This window comes from Gymnoscopelus braueri (assembly GCF_963280865.1).
Source record: "Gymnoscopelus braueri genome assembly, chromosome: 8".
In the NCBI taxonomy this organism is placed as follows: domain Eukaryota; kingdom Metazoa; phylum Chordata; class Actinopteri; order Myctophiformes; family Myctophidae; genus Gymnoscopelus; species Gymnoscopelus braueri.
Genome location: NC_137609.1, coordinates 2,895,046 through 2,912,929, shown reverse-complemented (window position 1 = coordinate 2,912,929; position 17,884 = coordinate 2,895,046). Strand labels below are relative to the sequence as shown.

The 17,884-nt window shown below is 43.5% G+C and overlaps 1 protein-coding gene across 1 annotated transcript in view; it reads left to right on the top strand.

Moving 5' to 3' along the window:
* klf5l (Kruppel like factor 5 like) overlaps nt 1-17,884 on the top strand; it is a 41,247-nt gene that overhangs the window by 14,956 nt on the left and 8,407 nt on the right. Inside the window, exons 2-4 of the mRNA XM_080435578.1 lie at nt 11,417-12,422; nt 13,712-13,855; nt 13,974-14,033. Of these exons, the coding sequence (XP_080291704.1) occupies nt 11,417-12,422; nt 13,712-13,855; nt 13,974-14,033 (1,210 nt within the window). The remainder of the gene's footprint in view (nt 1-11,416; nt 12,423-13,711; nt 13,856-13,973; nt 14,034-17,884) is intronic.

Below are 17,884 nucleotides of genomic sequence, written 5' to 3'. Positions count from 1 at the left end.
GGTGTGAACGTTTAACGTTAATTGAAATAAGCAGTGATGGAAAAAGTACTCAAATGTTTTACTTAAAGACGGTGTGCCGTGATTTTCAGTGATTTTTCCTCCCCCTAAAACATAATCATCAGGTATTATGGTTATACTAGGAGGAAGATTTTTTTCAAAAAAGTGTACAGAAATTGTTAAAATAATTGTTTTATGTGGACACGCCTCCAGTTCATTAAGTATACCTGGTTCTCACCTTAGCACCTCCTCCACCACCTTAGTACCACCCACCTGTCCTAGTCCCTCCTCCTCATGCCCACACCTGTTGTGTTATGATAATGAGGGGGAGGGTATGTTTTTACTATGTCACTAAAGCGCTGTTTCTCTATTGGCACGTTTGACCCTCAAGGTTTCAGCCTCCAGGAAGAAACTCCAAATAGTCAGAGAAGACATAAAACACCATAAAACCACCACCGGGGGGCTTAATGAAGTTCTATCAACCTCATAGACACGTGAAGAACAGAAAAAGTGCAAAAACATGGCACCAGCTCTAAGTAAAAATATCAATACTGCAGTGTAGAAATACTCTGTTAAAAGTAAAAGTCCCGAATTAAAAATGTACTTCAGTAAAAGTATAAAAGTATTGGTATCAAAATGTACTTACAGTATACCAAAAGTAAAAAGTACAAAAATGTTTGAAAAAAGCAGATCTATAAGCTCACAACAAGCTCACAACGTGTCGCGATGCGATGCGTTGTGAGCTTGTCGATCGGCTATTTTCAAATTGCCTAGGTATAAAATAGGGCTGAAGTGGTTAATGTATGTTTGATAATGTAATAATTTATATCTGCAAAGTAACTATTAAGTAAAGTTTTCAAATAATTGTAGTGCTAATTGCTGCTGGTATGTGTGGGGCAGTTAAAGTAGTGGTTCTCTACATTTTCAGGCTGTGACTCTCCAGAATAATCATATTTTAACTGGGGACCCCCCCCCCCCACCGTGACAAGAAGTTGGAATTGTAGGAGTTGAGGCGTTACATTTAGTTTGCCACGGTTCCACAGATAAAAATTGTGAAAATAGCAAATTTTGCGAGGCGTTGTGAGCTTGCAGATTAGCTATTTTCACAATGTTCGCCTCTTTGTTATATGAAGAAAAGAAAAAAGACCATCACTGCATCAGAAGTAATCAACAAACTATACTATAAAAACTGGACAACAAACATTGGCCAGATTGTCAAATTATATAATATAATTTGACAATCTGGCCAATGTTTGTCCAGTTTTTATAGTATAGTTTGTTGATTACTTCTGATGCAGTGATGGTCTTTTTTCTTTTCTTTCTTTCTTTCTTTCTTTCTTTTTGAAGTATTAAAAAGGTCTTAAATGTCCTTAAATTGTCACTTCACTGTCATCACCCCCCCAAAATCATGTGGGGACCCCCCTGAGGGTCCTGACCCACAGGTTGAGAACCACTGTGTATTCATGCAGCTGGTATGTGTCAGGCAGTCGTACAGGTTTATCAGTAAGACAGACAGTGAGACAGAACAAGTTAACCAGTACCTAAACATACAGCTAATGACACTTACCTCATCACAACTGTTCGTCTGAACCTTTAACACAATAACTCACGTTATAATGACCTGCTACTGTCTCTTTAACACAATAAGTAACATTAACACGACCTGCTACTGTCTCTTTAACACAATAAGTAACATTAAAATTACCTGCTACTGTCTCTTTAACACAATAAGTAACATTAACATGACATGCTACTGTCTCTTTAAAACGATAAGTAACATTAAAATGACCTGCTACTGTCTCTTTAACACAATAAGTAACATTAACATGACATGCTACTGTCTCTTTAAAACGATAAGTAACATTAAAATGACCTGCTACTGTCTCTTTAAAACGATAAGTAAAATTAAATTGACCTGCCTACTGTCTCTTAAAAATCATAAGTAACGTTAACATGACCTATTACTAGGGTGCTCGGGTGGCGCAGTGGTAAAGTCACTACCCACTAACATGGAGGTTGTGGGTTCGAATCCACCGTGGTGCATCCAGTTTGTCGAGCGTCTACACGAACACAATTGGCCCGTATTCGCAGGAGGGAAGCTGTGTGGGCAGGGAGGGTGGTATTGGTCATTGCACGTACTCCTACAGGCTGGGGCGGGGAGTGTCGGGCCGGAGGAGTTGGACGAAGGTCCTCCTGGTGGGGGCTCCTCACTGGCAGTAGGATACGAATTGGGGAGAAAAAGTAATCTAAAAAAAATCTTGGGGACTTGTTTACATTGTGGTCTATATGTAGTAATAATATCATCAACAAATACACTATATGTACGAAAATTACAGTTCAGTCAGATAACTCACGAATAGATTGAACCAATCCTTATAGCCCTTTTCTAAGTACCCAAAGTGGCTACTAAAAAATAGCAGATATGCAAGCTCATAGCTTGTAGTTCTGCTCTTTTTTTTTAATCGTGAAAATGTGTGCAAATCTTTGAATGCAACATTTTTAACTCAAATCTTTGCTTTTGGGGGTCCCTGGAACAAAATGTTTTGAGATAGCGGTCGGTGGCCAAATATAAATCATTTTGGGGGTCCGTGACATGAAAATGCTTTGAGAACCACTGCTATAGCAACATACGTTTTTCAGAAAACTGTTTAGAAGACATTTGTAGAATCGGCCTCAGGTCTTAATGGGTTAAATGTTTGTTCTATGGTACTGTGTAGGTTCTTTAGTAGGCTGCTGTAGTGTGTTCTGTGGTACTGTGTAGGTTCTTCAGTAGGCTGCTGTCCTGTTGAAGCTTGTATCTTACAGCTCAGCCGTGGTTTGACTCTGATTTGAATGATATTTGAATTCGTTCAAGTGAGTTTTACTCAAAGACAGACAGACAGACAGACAGACAGACAGACAGACAGACAGACAGACAGACAGACAGACAGACAGACAGACAGACAGACAGACAGACAGAGGCGTAAAGTAACTAAGTACATTTACTCAAGTACTGCACTTGAATACAACTTTGAGGTTCTTTTACTTTACTGGAGTATTTCCAATTTTCAGTACTTTTACTTCATCAATGTGTAGTTACTAGTTACTAGTTACTTTGCAGATATACATTATTATATTATAAAACATACATTAACCACTTCAGCCCTATTTTATTCATAGGCTATTTGAAAATAGCCGATCTACAAGCTCAAAACACGTTGTATCGCGACACGTTGTGTGCTTGTAGATCGGCTATTTTCCTCTCCGCTCCCCTCCGCTCCCCTCCCCTCCCTTCCCCTCCCCCCCCGTCCTCTCCCCTCCCCTCCCTAATACAAATCTTCTCTTCTGGGGGTCCCTGGCACAAAAAACTTTTTCAGATGGGGGTCCATGGCCAAATATATATCAATTTGGGGGTCCTCAGTTTGAGAACCACTGGTTTAGAAGGCATTTGTAGAATCGGCCTCAGGTCTTAATGGGTTAAATGAACTCTGTGCCTATGGTGTTCTCAAAGTGGGGTCCGGAGACCCCCAAGGGTCCTTGAGGGAGTTCCAGGGTGTCCCCAGTTTAATTATACATAGTTAGGAACCAAATGGACCCTTATGTGTCTGTAACTGAGAGTGTACAAATGGAACCAAATGGACCCTTGAAATTAACATAGATTTTACAATATATATTGGGGTCCCAGACATAGAAATGCCATTAAATGGGGGTCCGTAGCCTAATGCCTGTCAAACTGGGGGGGTCCTTGAAATTAAAATAGCTGAGAATCACTGCTAGAGCCGTAACAATCTTATGGGGGTCCCTGGCATATCTTTTCAAATGGGGGTCCACAGGCTAATAGGTGTCAATTTGGGGGTCCTTGACATGAAAAATTTGAGAACCACTGGTGTAGAGTTCAGATATTGCTTGTCCACCATGGCACAAGTCTTCTGCTCAGAACTGATCTATGGTGCAGTGGAACAGGGTCTACTCTTAACCACGTAAAGCAGGGGTCTTCAGTGGTTTTCAGGCCAAGGACCCCTTAGCTGAGAGAGAGATGAAGTAGGGACCCCACTACTACTGGATAACATTGTGTTGCAGATTACACTTTTTCATAGATTTCATAGCTTCACAGACTTGTTTGACAGCACTGTCATCAGTGTTGTGTAAATTAATGTTGGTTTTGTTTTGTTTACACATGATTCTTTTCCAGTGGTGTAAAGTAAGTACATTTACTCAAGTACTGTACTTAAGTACAATTTTACTTTACTGGTACTTTTACTTTACTGGAGTATTTCCAATTTTCTGTACTTTTACTTACTCCACTACAATTATTTGAAAACTTTAGTTATTAGTTACTTATTACATTATAAAACCCTAGCGGCCCTATTTCGCCCAATTTTAAACCTAGGCTATTTGAAAATAGCCGATCTACAAGCTCACAACGCGTCGCATCGCGGCGCGTTGTGAGCTTGTAGATCTGCTATTTTCTAACGCTTTAGTACTTTTACTTGTGGTACTTTCAGTACATTTTGATACCAATACTTTTGTACTTTTACTCAAGTACATTTTGAATTCCGGACTTTTACTTGTAACAGAGTACGTCCACATTGCAGTATTGATACTTTTACTTAAGTAAAACATTAAGTACTTTTTCCACCACTGGTGATCACTATCGGGACGTAACTCGAACCATGCTGAGTCGTCTGAAGCCGACTTCCCCGCGTTCCACTTGGCTCAAGTCCGCTTCAGACGGCGCATCTAACTTAATATTACGGACTGCAGTCTGTTCTCACCAAGCGGGGCCAGTGGTTTTGCTTAAAGTGCAACATTGAGGGTATCTAAATTGACAATTTAAAGACTTTTAAGACCCCTGAAATTAACAAGTAATCAACAAACTATACTATCCACAAGTTTCCTAGGGCGTGGTGGGCATCACTTCCTGTCGATTAGATCAGGTATCAGGGATCAAATCGACAGGAAGGGATGCCCACCACGCCCATCACATTTCCCAACCCGGAAGAAGGTGTGATTTCGGCCCATGCGCTGGGTGAGCAATTCAATGCAAGTGGATGGGAGGGGATATCCGGTGCCCTCTCTATTATTTTTAACTCTATGAGTGTGTGACAGTTTGCTGCAGTGTGACAGTTGGGTGGACGGAGGCAATAATAAGACGACTACAATCTGCCCTGTGATTTTTATGATCATGACAACCAATCACACGCTGTCCCTCGACATTCCTCATAAAGTCATAAAGACAGAGAGAGAGACAGCAACATAACCAAGCTGGACAGACAGACAGACAGACAGACAGACAGACAGACAGACAGACAGACAGACAGACAGACAGACAGACAGACAGACAGACAGACAGACAGACAGACAGACAGACAGACAGACAGACAGACATGTCATTTTCGATTCTACAAATGCTTTCTGTGTGTGTGTGTGTGTGTGTGTGTGTGTGTGTGTGTGTGTGTGTGTGTGTGTGTGTGTGTGTGTGTGTGTGTGTGTGTGTGTGTGTGTGTGTGTGTGTGTGTGTGTGTGTGTGTGTGTGTGTGTGTGTGTGTGTGTGTGTGTGTGTGTGTGTGTGTGATGTCTTGTACTTTGGTATGAAGATTCTTATCACAACAATGATTAACACACTGAGACCCCACACTGTAGTGTACGCCTTGACCTGCATTCACACACACACTCACACACACTCACACACACACACACACACACACACACACACACACACACACACACACACACACACACACACACACACACACACACACAGTGGCGGAACAACTGAAAGCCGGGCCGGGAGGCACAGCACAGTGATCAGGCCCCCCCTGCGCACCCACGCACGCGCGTGCGCGAAGCACACGCGCGAATTTTTTTGCGGGTTTTCGGCGGATTCGGTCACTTTTTGGGGGGCTTTTTGTCACTTTATTTCGGTTCTAGGGTTAGGGTAGGGTTAGGTTAGGGTTATGTTGTTTAATTCTTATTTTTGCCTGATTTTACCGATTTATTATCTGACGGCACGCCTCCCTGGCCTCCCCGGACGCTCCGCCACTGCACACACACACACACACACACACACACACACACACACACACACACACACTCACACTCACTCACAGCGTGTGTGTGCGTGTGCGTGTGTGAGGAGAGGAGTGTTGACACTGGACATCCAGGTCACAGGAAACGTGGCTCAAGGGCACAGCAGCAACACAAGGAGCGATTGTAACCCCCACCTCCACTAGCCAAGTACTTTTTTTGTGTTGAGTACTAGTACTTTTGTGTTGTTGTTGTTGTTGTTGTAAACTTCTGACTTTCACTCCACTACATTTCAAAGTCAAATAACCAGTGGTGGAAAAAGTACTCACATTTTTTTCTTAAGTAAAAGTATCAATACTGCAGTGTAGAAATACTCTGTTACAAGTAAAAGTCCGGTAATTCAAATTTACTTGAGTAAAAGTACAAAGTATTGGCATCAAAATATACTTAAAATACCAAAAGTAAAAGTCCTCATTGTGCAGAATGTCCCATTTCACAAGTTCAAAATGTATAAACATCCTTTGAAAATAGCAGATCTACAAGCTCAGCATTGTGAGCATGTCAATCTGCTTTTCAAATGGCCGAAATGTATATAGGGCTGAAGTGGGTAATGTATGTTTTGTAATAATAATCAAAATCTACAGTTGTAACTAGTAACTAAAGTCTTCAAATAATGTAGTGGAGTAAAAGTACAATATTTGCCTCTGAGATGTAGTGGAGTAGAAGCAAAAGTACTGGCAATTGGAAATACTCCATTAAAGTGAAAATACCTCAAAACTGTACTTAAGTACAGTACTTGAGTAAATGTACTTAGTTACTTTACACCACTGTGTAGCCTACACGTTGGGTTCGACGCCCGCGTCCACAATCTATACCACTCCTGTAGTTAGAGTAGGATCTGTACATGAAGAATCACAATCATCTTCATTGTCATCTTTATATGTCTTGATGAATTGGATACACAGGACCACGATCAATCAACAGATATACAAGCTCAAAAACGCATCACTTCGCGCTGCGTTTCAAGCTTGTAGATCTGCTACTTTTGAGGCTTTTGTGTGACGCTTTAGTATGATCAATAGGGAGTTAATTTACCCAAAAAACACAAAACTTACAAAAGTATAGGCATCAAAATGTGCTTAAAGTACCGAAAGTAGTCATTATGCGGAATGTCCCATTTCAAGTTTTCAAATGTATAAAAATCGTTTGAAAATCGCAGATCTACAAGCTCACAATGCGACACATTGTGAGCTTGTAGATCTGCTATTTTCAAATGGCAGAAATGTATACAGAGCTGAAGTGGATAATGTATGTTTTGTAATAGTAATCAAAATCTTCAAAGTAACTAGTAACTAAAGTTTTCAAATAAATGTAGTGGAGTAAAAGTGCAATATTTGGATCCGAGATGTTGTGGAGTAGAATTAAAAGTATTGGAAATTGGAAATACTCAATTAAAGTAAAAATACCTCAAAATTGTGCTTAAGTACAGTACTTAAGTATATGTACTTAGTTACTTTCCACCACTGGTAAACACGCAATGCGATCAGTTAGTTGTCGTTTTTGTGATTTTTTATTTCAGTTAAATATTTCAGTTGTTTAGTTATTGGGTTAGTGTTACTTACTTATGAAAACACAGTGCAGGTGTCAAGACTGACCCACACTGTCGGTCGTGTTTTTCACTAGTAAACACACACGTATTCTATTACAGCCTAGAGTCTGATTACACACACACACACACACACACACACACACACACACACACACACACACACACACACACACACACACACACACACACACACACACACACACACACACACACACACACACGGCCTGCGTGCACTGAGAGAAGAGGTGAGGATAGAGAAAGAGAAACAGTCTCTGTTATGCATACTCTCTCTCTCTGTGTGTGTGTGTGTGTGTGTGTGTGTGTGTGTGCGTGTGCGTGTGCGTGTGCGTGTGCTTGTGCGCGTGTGCGTGTGCGTGTGCGTGTGTGTGTGTATAACTGACTATAGCCTGCTATTGTTGATTTTCCCGATTTTCCCATTGTGAAGATACAATTACAGACTGACAAAAAGGAATAGATTTGAGTACTATTGTTGATTGTGCGTGTGCGTGTGTGTGATAATGGCTGTTGTCTGTGTTCCCTGTTTTGTTTTATTTTTGACTGGGGTGAAATTAGGTTTGAACAGAGTGGCACGTAAAATATCATATTTGTAATACTATCATAGATCAAGTAATAATAATAATATATCGTCTCTGTCGGGTGGAAATCTCATATGTCCAAAACTCAGGATTCAAATTCAAAAGCAGATAATAATTGCAGATCTACAAGCACGATCTACAAGCATGGCGCGTGACTTTGAGCCGTGTTTAGAGCTTGTGGATCTGCTAATTTGACTTACTGTGACTGTCCACCACTGCAAGTTTGAAAGATTTGACCAGGCTGATAATTCTCACCTGTCATTTGAGTCAGTCTGTCACAGTCACAGTAAGGGTTCAGGCTAATTGAGAATCTTGTGAACATTCAGGTTGAACATACGATCATTCTTTTTGATTGCATGCGAGTTTGTCGTTTCTTCCTGCTCCTGCACAAGGAAGCTTTTGAAAGGAAAGGACATAAATTCCGTCCGTTCTCTAGATATATTGACCTGACACTCATGGGTGGCAAAACTCGCACTGGAAGTTTGATGAAATACATTGCAGTGGATGGAGCCGGCTGGACCAGCTCATGAACAAACATTATTTCTGAACGATTGCAACCTTTTGTCATATAATCGGTTCAGGAATATAAAAGAAGACATTTCACAGGTTGTTTTCTAATCACTTGCTTTTCGATGTGTACACTGTATAATTTTATAGAGGTATCTAAAGGGCACAAAGTATGTTTCTGAACGGCCAAAATATCGCAAGACTGTCCACCGTTTACTGTCTGGCAGCCAAATCTCGCGATATCTCCGAGACAGAAACGATACCGGCCGCTGTTTAGATGCCTCAATAAAATGATGTACTGAGCACATCGAAAAGCAAGTGATTAGAAAACAAGCTGTGATATGTCTTATTTTATATTCCTGAACCCATTAAGTTCGCAATCGTTCAGAAACAATGTTTTTTCATGAGCTGGTCCAACCGGCTCCATTCACTACAATGTATTTCATCAAACTTCCGGTGCGAGATTTGACACCCATGAGTGTCATGTATCTAGAGAACGGACGGAATGTCTTTTCCTTTCAAAACTTTCCTTGCTCCTGCAGAAACCATAGAAGAGTAGCCTACATCAGATGAAACATGGCTGCTCCTCTTCTTGACCACATCATCACAGTGTGATGCCAAATTTACTTCCCTATGAGTCATCTCCTCAGTTCCCTCTGCCTAGTTGCCAGGAAGGTGTATAAGAGCAGAAATCTTCATTGGAAATGACTAACGCTGATCAAGCTGCCGTCACCAGAGATGACAGAAGTCATTGGAAGAAAGAAAGGCCAAGCTTTCTCAATAAGTGTGATCTTCTGAGGTGGGAATGTTCACAGGTTTCTTAGTCTGGACAATTTCTGTGACTATGACAAGCCCCCCGGCCCCCCTGGTGGTTGTGGCCCTAAGCAACTTTATAGACTGCTCATGCCGGTGGCCGACCCCGAGTTGGTGTATATACAGGGCTAATTAGATAGCATTTGGGACACTAAATTATACTTCGCTGCTGTCCGGCAGAAACCAGTTAACTCCAAAAAAATATGTAACCAATGAAAAGTATTAAAAAGTGCTTCTGACAAAACCAGCTAACTCCAGTGGATCCTCAAACTTTCTGCTAAACCAGCTAACTCCACCAAATTGCGGGGTGGAGTTAGCTGGTTTTGCTGACTCCAGGCTCCACCCCCTTTTGAACTCCAACCTCATTGTGAGCTTGGAGGTCCATTCATCTGTTCTTATCAATGATGAACAAAACCTCCTAACTCCACTTTTTGTTTAGTTTTTGTCATTTCCTGAAAAATACACTTTTTGGAGTTCACTGGTTTTCTGCCGGACAGCAGAGACTTGCTTCTGGGGGGTCACTGGAACAAAACATTTTCAGATGGGGGTCTGGGGCCAAATACATATAATTTTGGGGGTCCTTGACATGAAACACTTTACGTGTTACGTTTTTTTTTGTGGCTGTATAAGTGATAGTTGCTTATTGGGCTTACAACCTAATCTTACTATATTATAAGGAAACCCCTGCCCCAATACCCCTGTCTGTTCCTCACGGTTCTCCTCAGTGGCTTGAGCAATTGATCTGAATTTGCATGGGATGTGTCGTCGCCATGGTTACTGGCAGCCCCGGATGTACTCTGTCACGGTCCCAACCAGTGGCTAGGGCTGTCTGCTCCAAGGTTATTATAGTTAACACAATTTAACGAAATAACGAAAACTGAAATTGAAGAAACATTAAACTGAAATAAATAAGAACGAGAATAAAATTAAAAAAACGATAACTAACTGAAACTGTATTGTGTGTTCACAAAACTAAATTATAGACAAAATGCCCTTAGTTTTTGTCTATTTATAAGCTTTTTGGGATGATAGGAAATCTTAATCTATTTATTTCGCTGTACCAGTTTTACACCAGCTGTTGGCACCACCGTATGGCACCTTGCGGTCCTTGAGTCACTTGTTTACAATCTGACCTAATCCTGCACCTGACAAATAACCAAAAGTGTAAAAAAACTAAAACTAATACTAAAATTAATAAAAACTAACTAATTTTCAAAAAAAAAAAGAGCAAACCCACTCTAAAAACAAATTAAAACTAACTGAATTACAAAAAAAAAATCAAAACAAACTGAAACTAAACTATAATGAAAAATCCCAAACTATTATAACCTTGGTCAGCTCTTGGCGCTAACAACGTCAGCGTGCTGTTTACTCATTGATACAACGGAGCAGAGCGTCAGGTTGGGGGTCCGTGGAGCATTTGCTGGGGGTCCGCGACGACCTGCAGCAGACCCGACCGTATGCTAGTAGGTCTGTGTGCTAGGTCTGTAATAGGTCTGTATACTAGGCTATAGTGCTTGCCAACGTGTCGTCACCACGGGGGGCGTGGCATAGTAGCTGCAGACATACTGGTGGAGGGCAATGTTAAGTCAACCTGTTTACACCCCACAAAGATGTCCGCTGCTACCAAATGACACTTGTTGATGCTCCCTTCAGGATTGTTGGTACGCACTATACAACAGCATGCTAGGTCTAGTCTGTATGCTAGGTTATACGGCAGTATGCTCTGTCTGCATACTAGGCTATATGAAATAGTAGTATATACAGAAATACCAAGATACAGTAAAACCTATCTATTGATATGAAATGAAAATAAAACAAACCCTTCTTTTCTCCTCTCCTCTCCTCTCCTCTCCTCTCCTCTCCTCTCCTCTCCTCTCCTCCTCAGACTCCACAGACTCGTCTAGAGATGGAGAAGTACCTCCCTGAGATCTCCTCCCCCCTGCTCGCCCCCTCATCTCCCTCCTCCTCCTTGTCCTCCTCAGATAAGAAGTATCGTAGAGAAAGTGCGTCGGTGGTGGACGAGTATTTCTCGGAGGAGAAGCCTGCGTCCACCAGCACCCCCTACAGCCTCAACATCAACCTCATCCTGCCCGGCCACACCCACCTACGCACGGGGCTGTACCGCAGCTCCGCCCACCCTAGCAAAAACCCCACCCACCACCTGCAGCACGTCATCAAATCGGAGCCGGGTCTGGAGACGGCTTGCTCCGCCTCCCAGGCCCAGTGCCCCGCCACTCAGGGGTCCTCCTCCTCCGCCAATCAGCAGGCCCTCCCGGACTTCACCTCCGCCTTCAACGTCCCGGGGGGCGGAGTCAACAGCATCTTCATCAAACCGGATTCAGGCGTGGTGGGGGTGGGGCTCAGCGGCGTGGGGGCGGGGCTCGCGGGGGTGGAGTCGGACCTCCACATCGGGCCGCCACCCCCCCACCCCCCGCAGGTCTACCACCTGCCCCTGGGGGGCGGGGCCGACCTCACCATGACCCTATCCCACGCCGCCCACCAATCCGCCGCCGGCGGTTCCAACCAGCACCACGCCCCTCCCTCCGCCACCAGGACCATGCTCAACCTCGGGGGCGCCGGGGGCGGAGTGGTCGCCATGACGATGGTGAACGGGGACTACGGGATGGTCCCCGCCGCCGCCGCCGAGAGCCACCACCATCATCACCACCACCATCACCACCCGTACTATCAGCCGCCCCCCCACCACCAACAGCAGGGGTCTCCGTCGCAGCACCACCTGCACCCCCCGCAGCCACACAGCCTGCCCCCCTCGCCCCCAAACTCACAGCCCGGCAGCCCCGATGGCTCCTCCCACCAAGCCCAGAACCCCGCCCCTGCTGCGCCCCACCCGTCAGCCGCCCACTCGTACCAGCAGCAGCGTGCAGGAGGAGGTATAGGCCTCGTCATCGCCTAGTTCGCCAGTCATTCTTTTGCATCGTTGTTAAGCAGCTCAAGACCGTCTTCAGACTAGGACTTTAAGTCAAAGCTGGGCTCAGACTACAGGAGTTGTACTTACTGTGACTGTCCACCAAACAAATCTAAAAGCAGATCTACAAGCTTGCAGCGCTGCGAGCTTGTAGATCTGCTATTTTTGAATAGCCAACGTATAAATGGATAGAGTGGTTAAAATGATTCTAACTACTCTTTTCTACCCCTAGAGGTCCCCGGACCCCACTTTGATAACCACTGCTAAATAGTGTGAGCCCAGCATTGAATGGTTTCCATCCATCTGCGGAAACATGAACAGAAATGTCACATTGCCATCAATATTTCCACATGTCGTTGTCCTGCTCTTTTAAAGGAGTAGTTCACCCAAAATAAATCGTATTTTCTGTCAATTATACATTCAATGAAGCCTTGAATTCATGTTGATTTTTTGTTTTTGTCGCATTCCTGAGCCAATAATTTGATGACGGGTCATCGGTCTGCCGTCTACATGAATTCAAGGCTTCTTGGGGTGTGTAATTGATAGAAAATAAGTAATATTTTGGGTGAACTACTCCTTTAACCAGTGGTAACTAAGTACATTTACTCAAGTACTGTACCTAAGTACAATTTTGAGGTACTTTTACTTTGCTGGAGTATTTCCAGTTCTCTGTACTTTTATATCTACTCCATTACATCTCAGAGGCAAATGTTGTACTTTTACTCCACTACAATTATTTGAAAACTTTAGTTACTAGTTACTTTGCAGATATAAATTATTACATTATAAAACACACATTAACCACTTTAGCCCTATTTTGTTCTACAAGCTCACAACGCGTCGCAATGCGACGCGTTGTGAGCTTGTAGATCTGCTATTTTCAAACATTTTTGTACTTTTACTTTTGGTACTTTAAGTATATTTTAATGCCAATACTTTGGTACTTTTACTCAAGTAACATTTGGAACACAGGCTTTTTACTTGTAACAGAATATTTTTATATTGTGGTATTACTACTTTTACTTAAGTAAAAGTATCAATACCTCAATGTTACAAGTAAAAGGCCTGTGTTCAAAATGTTACTTGAGTAAAAGTACAAAAGTATTGGCATCAAAATATACTTCAAGTACCAAAAGTTAAAGTATTAAAATGTTTTAAGTTTTGTAATGTAAGTGTAAGTGTAATTGATAGAAAATAAGAGATATTTTGGGGCGAACTACTCCTTTAACCTTCTTGCTCCTTGGCATCCCCTAGTGGGCGGGATGAAAGTTCCACCGGGGATGTCCCCGCATGCCTTGCTGATGACCCACGGGCAGGGTGTCCTGACAGGCCCGCGTTACAACCGACGGAACAACCCCGAGCTGGAGAAGAGACGCATTCACTACTGCGACTTCCCTGGTGGGTGAAGCTTATTCTGTTTGGGTTTTTAGGGTTGTTAGTTTGGTGTGTTGGGATTAGCCAATCGGCAGCTGCCTCCTGCGCACGCTAAACACTTCCTGTCTCGTTTTGCCTGCAGGATGCTCCAAGGTTTACACCAAGAGTTCACACCTGAAGGCCCACCAGAGAACGCACACAGGTAACACGCATGCACACGCACGCACGCACGCACGCACGCACGCACGCACGCACGCACACGCACACACGCACGCACACGCACACGCACATACCAACCAAACACTATACCAAATCCCCCCCCATACAGGAATTGTGCTAAAATGTTTCCAAGAGCTCACAATGCATCACATTGTGAGCTTATAGATTTGCTATTTTCAAATGACCTAAGTATATAGGGTGTTAAAGTGAATGAAACACACTATGAAGATGTCACATTGAAACCAGTTCAGCTTCTAGCTTTCTATTTCTACATGTTTATACAGGCTCTGACAGGGGGGGGGGGGGGCAAAGGAAGACACGCAAGCCTGGCAAATGCCAAACTAGTTCTGCCTCTCTGAGAGAGAGAGAGACAGACAGACAGACAGACAGACAGACAGACAGACAGACAGACAGACAGACAGACAGACAGACAGACAGACAGACAGACAGACAGACAGACAGACAGACAGACAGACAGACAGACAGACAGACAGAACGACTCTTGATGACATCACCTGGACTCTGATTGGCTGGATAGAGAGCAGATTAACTGTCATTAACACACACACACACACACACACACACACTCACACACACACACACACACACACACACACACACACACACACACACACACACAGGGGCAGGTGTGCGTTTCTGGTTCTTTTGTAAATATTTTCTTTTCAGCTCCAGAATCTATTGTTGTTCCTGAATACCTGAATGCCCACAATGCATCTCTCTCTGTCTTTGTCATACCTTTTGTCCCCACGTTCTCACGTGGCTACTTCACCTCCACACACACACACGCATGCACGCACGCACGCACGCACACACACACACACACACACACACACACACACACACACACACACACACACACACACACACACACACACACACACACACACACACACACACACACACACACACACACACACACACACACACACACACACACACAGCTTGTTGAACAGGTCTTTCAAGCAGTTTCGGAACATCTGTCTAAACTGTGTATAGCTCCATTTTAGACTCTGGTCTTATCACCGCGTCGTCGACCGAAAATAGCAGCTCTACAAGCGCTGTGGAATGCGACATGTTGCCAGCTTGTAGATGTTTTTTCTTTTTTTCTTTGTTACTTTTTATCTTTATATTTTCACCCCTTTTTCTCCCCTATTTAGTCGTTTTGCCAATTGATTCCTCCCTACACCACCCCATTCGGATGCTATCAATGCATTGACTGGGACATTATCACATTTTATCAGACCATTGAATGGGCAAATTAGGTGACACACTGACATGTTTATGTATTGTCCTACTGAGTCACCTGCCAGTGACGAGCGCCCACCGGAAGGACGTAGGGCCTTCGTCCTACTCCTCCCGCCCAACACCCCCTGCTGACAGGCTCCGCCGCCAGCCCGTAGGAATACGTGCAGTGACAAATATCACCCTCCCCCGCCCGGCTTCCCTCCCCCGAACACGGGCCAATTGTGTTCGTGTAGACCCCGACAAAGCCGGATGCACCACGATGGATTCGAACCCACAACCTCCTTGGTGGTGGGCAGTGACTTTACCACTGCGCCACCCGAGCGCCTTAGATCAGTGGTTTTCAACCTTTTTCGCGTCGTAGACCCCCAAATTGACACATATTAGCCCACGGACCCCCATTTGAAAAGATATGCCAGGGACTCAACCATTTTGATTTCTTGGGGGTCCCAATCTACACTGTATCATCCTCATTAGTGTTCATGTAACTCTGAGAGTGTACAATTGGTTCCATTTGTACACTCTCAGAGTTACAAATGGAACCAAATGGACCCGTTCCATTTGTACACTCTCAGAGTTACAGACACATAACTATTAATTTGGCAGGGGACCCCCTGGATCCCCCTCAAGTATCATTGGTTGAGAACCACTGCCGTAGATAGATATTTCATGATAAATTAGGCTTGTGGTTGTGTTGCTATAGCTTGAGTCTATATCAGGGGTCTTCAACAGGGGGTCCGGGACCCCTAGGCGGTTTCCTCAGAGATGTTTTTTAATAATATATATATTTTTTTACATTATCCACTTGAACTCCAGCATCCCTATTCTGAAAAAAAATTAAAGAGCAGACCAAGTACTGGTCAAGTTTACAAAATGTTGAGGGTTCATATGAGCTTCTATATGAGCTTGTAGATCTGCCATTTTTGAAAAATCTTGAAAACGTGTGCATATCTTTGAATATATATATTTTTTAAAGCGAACATTTTTAACTCAAATGTTTGCTTCTGGGGGGTCCCTGGCACGAAACATTTTCAGATGGGGGTCCGCGGCCAAATGTATATCAATTTAGGGGTCCTTGGCATGAAAAAGGTTGAAACCACTGTTCTATAGCATTAAAATGTGAATTACATCAATATATATGACTGACAAGAATATACATAGGCTCTCATGTTACACGTGAGCTATATGCCTATGGCAACAAGTGCATGGCAAAGGGTGTATTTCTTTCCTATAGCAAAAGCCTACATTTGTGTAGGATGTGAATAATTTCTAGTATAGTTGCAACTAGGCTATAAAAGTCCTGAATTAATTAACTGCAATAGTACAGAAGTCGTGGCGTAACTCGTTCATGCATGCCGTGGGTCGCGGAAGTAATTTCTCTATGGAGAATAACATTGGGTCATCTTAGAATCGTCCCATATAAGAATTGTGGTCCAAAAATAAACAAACTGTCTCTGCGATATTGTCAGGGAGGAGGCTCTGTATCGTTTACTATAGTCAGTCACTCATATTTGATACAGTCTGTTTCTGGCGAAAATTTAACTAATTCGACTGAAGTAACATTAGTGTTTTCTACCTGTCAGTTGATGCTTCATATCCATAAGAATCAAACCGCCGAGATCATTTGTTTATTTTTGGAACACAGTTCTTATTTGACGCGATATTAAACACGTCTATGGGAATTCAGAATGGGGGGAAAAAAACGCGACCCAGGTAGGATGTGTAAATTACGCCAGACTTCGGTGCTCTTTTGGTCTATGGCTCCTGTGCATAGAGTCTATTTGATGACAGAGTGCTTTTTTCATCCACGTTTTATAAAATTAAAGTACCCTACTGTACATTATTATACAGAAGTAATTCATAGTTCCTGTGATTCTAAACATGAACCTTGACCCACATGGTTGTGTGTGTGTGTGTGTGTGTGTGTGTGTGTGTGTGTGTGTGTGTGTGTGTGTGTGTGTGTGTGTGTGTGTGTGTGTGTGTGTGTGTGTGTGTGTGTGTGTGTTTGTGCGTGTGTGTGTGTGTGCGAGTGTGTTTGTGTTGCATTATCAGTCTCCTGCCCTCTTTACAAACATCAGTAACTGATAAACTGGCAGCCTCATAAAAACACAGTAGAAATATGCTGTTGTGTACAGTGGCGGAACAACTGAAAGCCGGGCCGGTAGGCACGGCAGTGACGGCACACTGATCAGGCCCCCCCCTGCGCACACACGCAAAATTTGCGGGTTTTGGGCGGATTGTGTTCGTTTTAGTGTTACTTTATTTCGGTTTTAGGGTTGGGGTGAGCGTCCAACAGTGTATTGGGGTGCCTCGAATATATTTGCAGTTCCATGTAAGCTGGTGAATCTCTGGGAAAGTTGCTGAGAGGCGGCCGCGGAGAGGCGGAGAGGCGGAGAGGCGGAGCACGCAAGTGCGTCTAATTCTAATAAAATAAAGGTCCATGTGATCTGACGGCCCGGGCCCCCGGAGTCCCGGGCCCGTAGGCGGCCGTCTACTGGCCTACCCGGACGTTCCGCCACTGGTTGTGTAGCTGTGTTGTGTTGTGTTGCTATGTTGTGTTAAAGTATATTC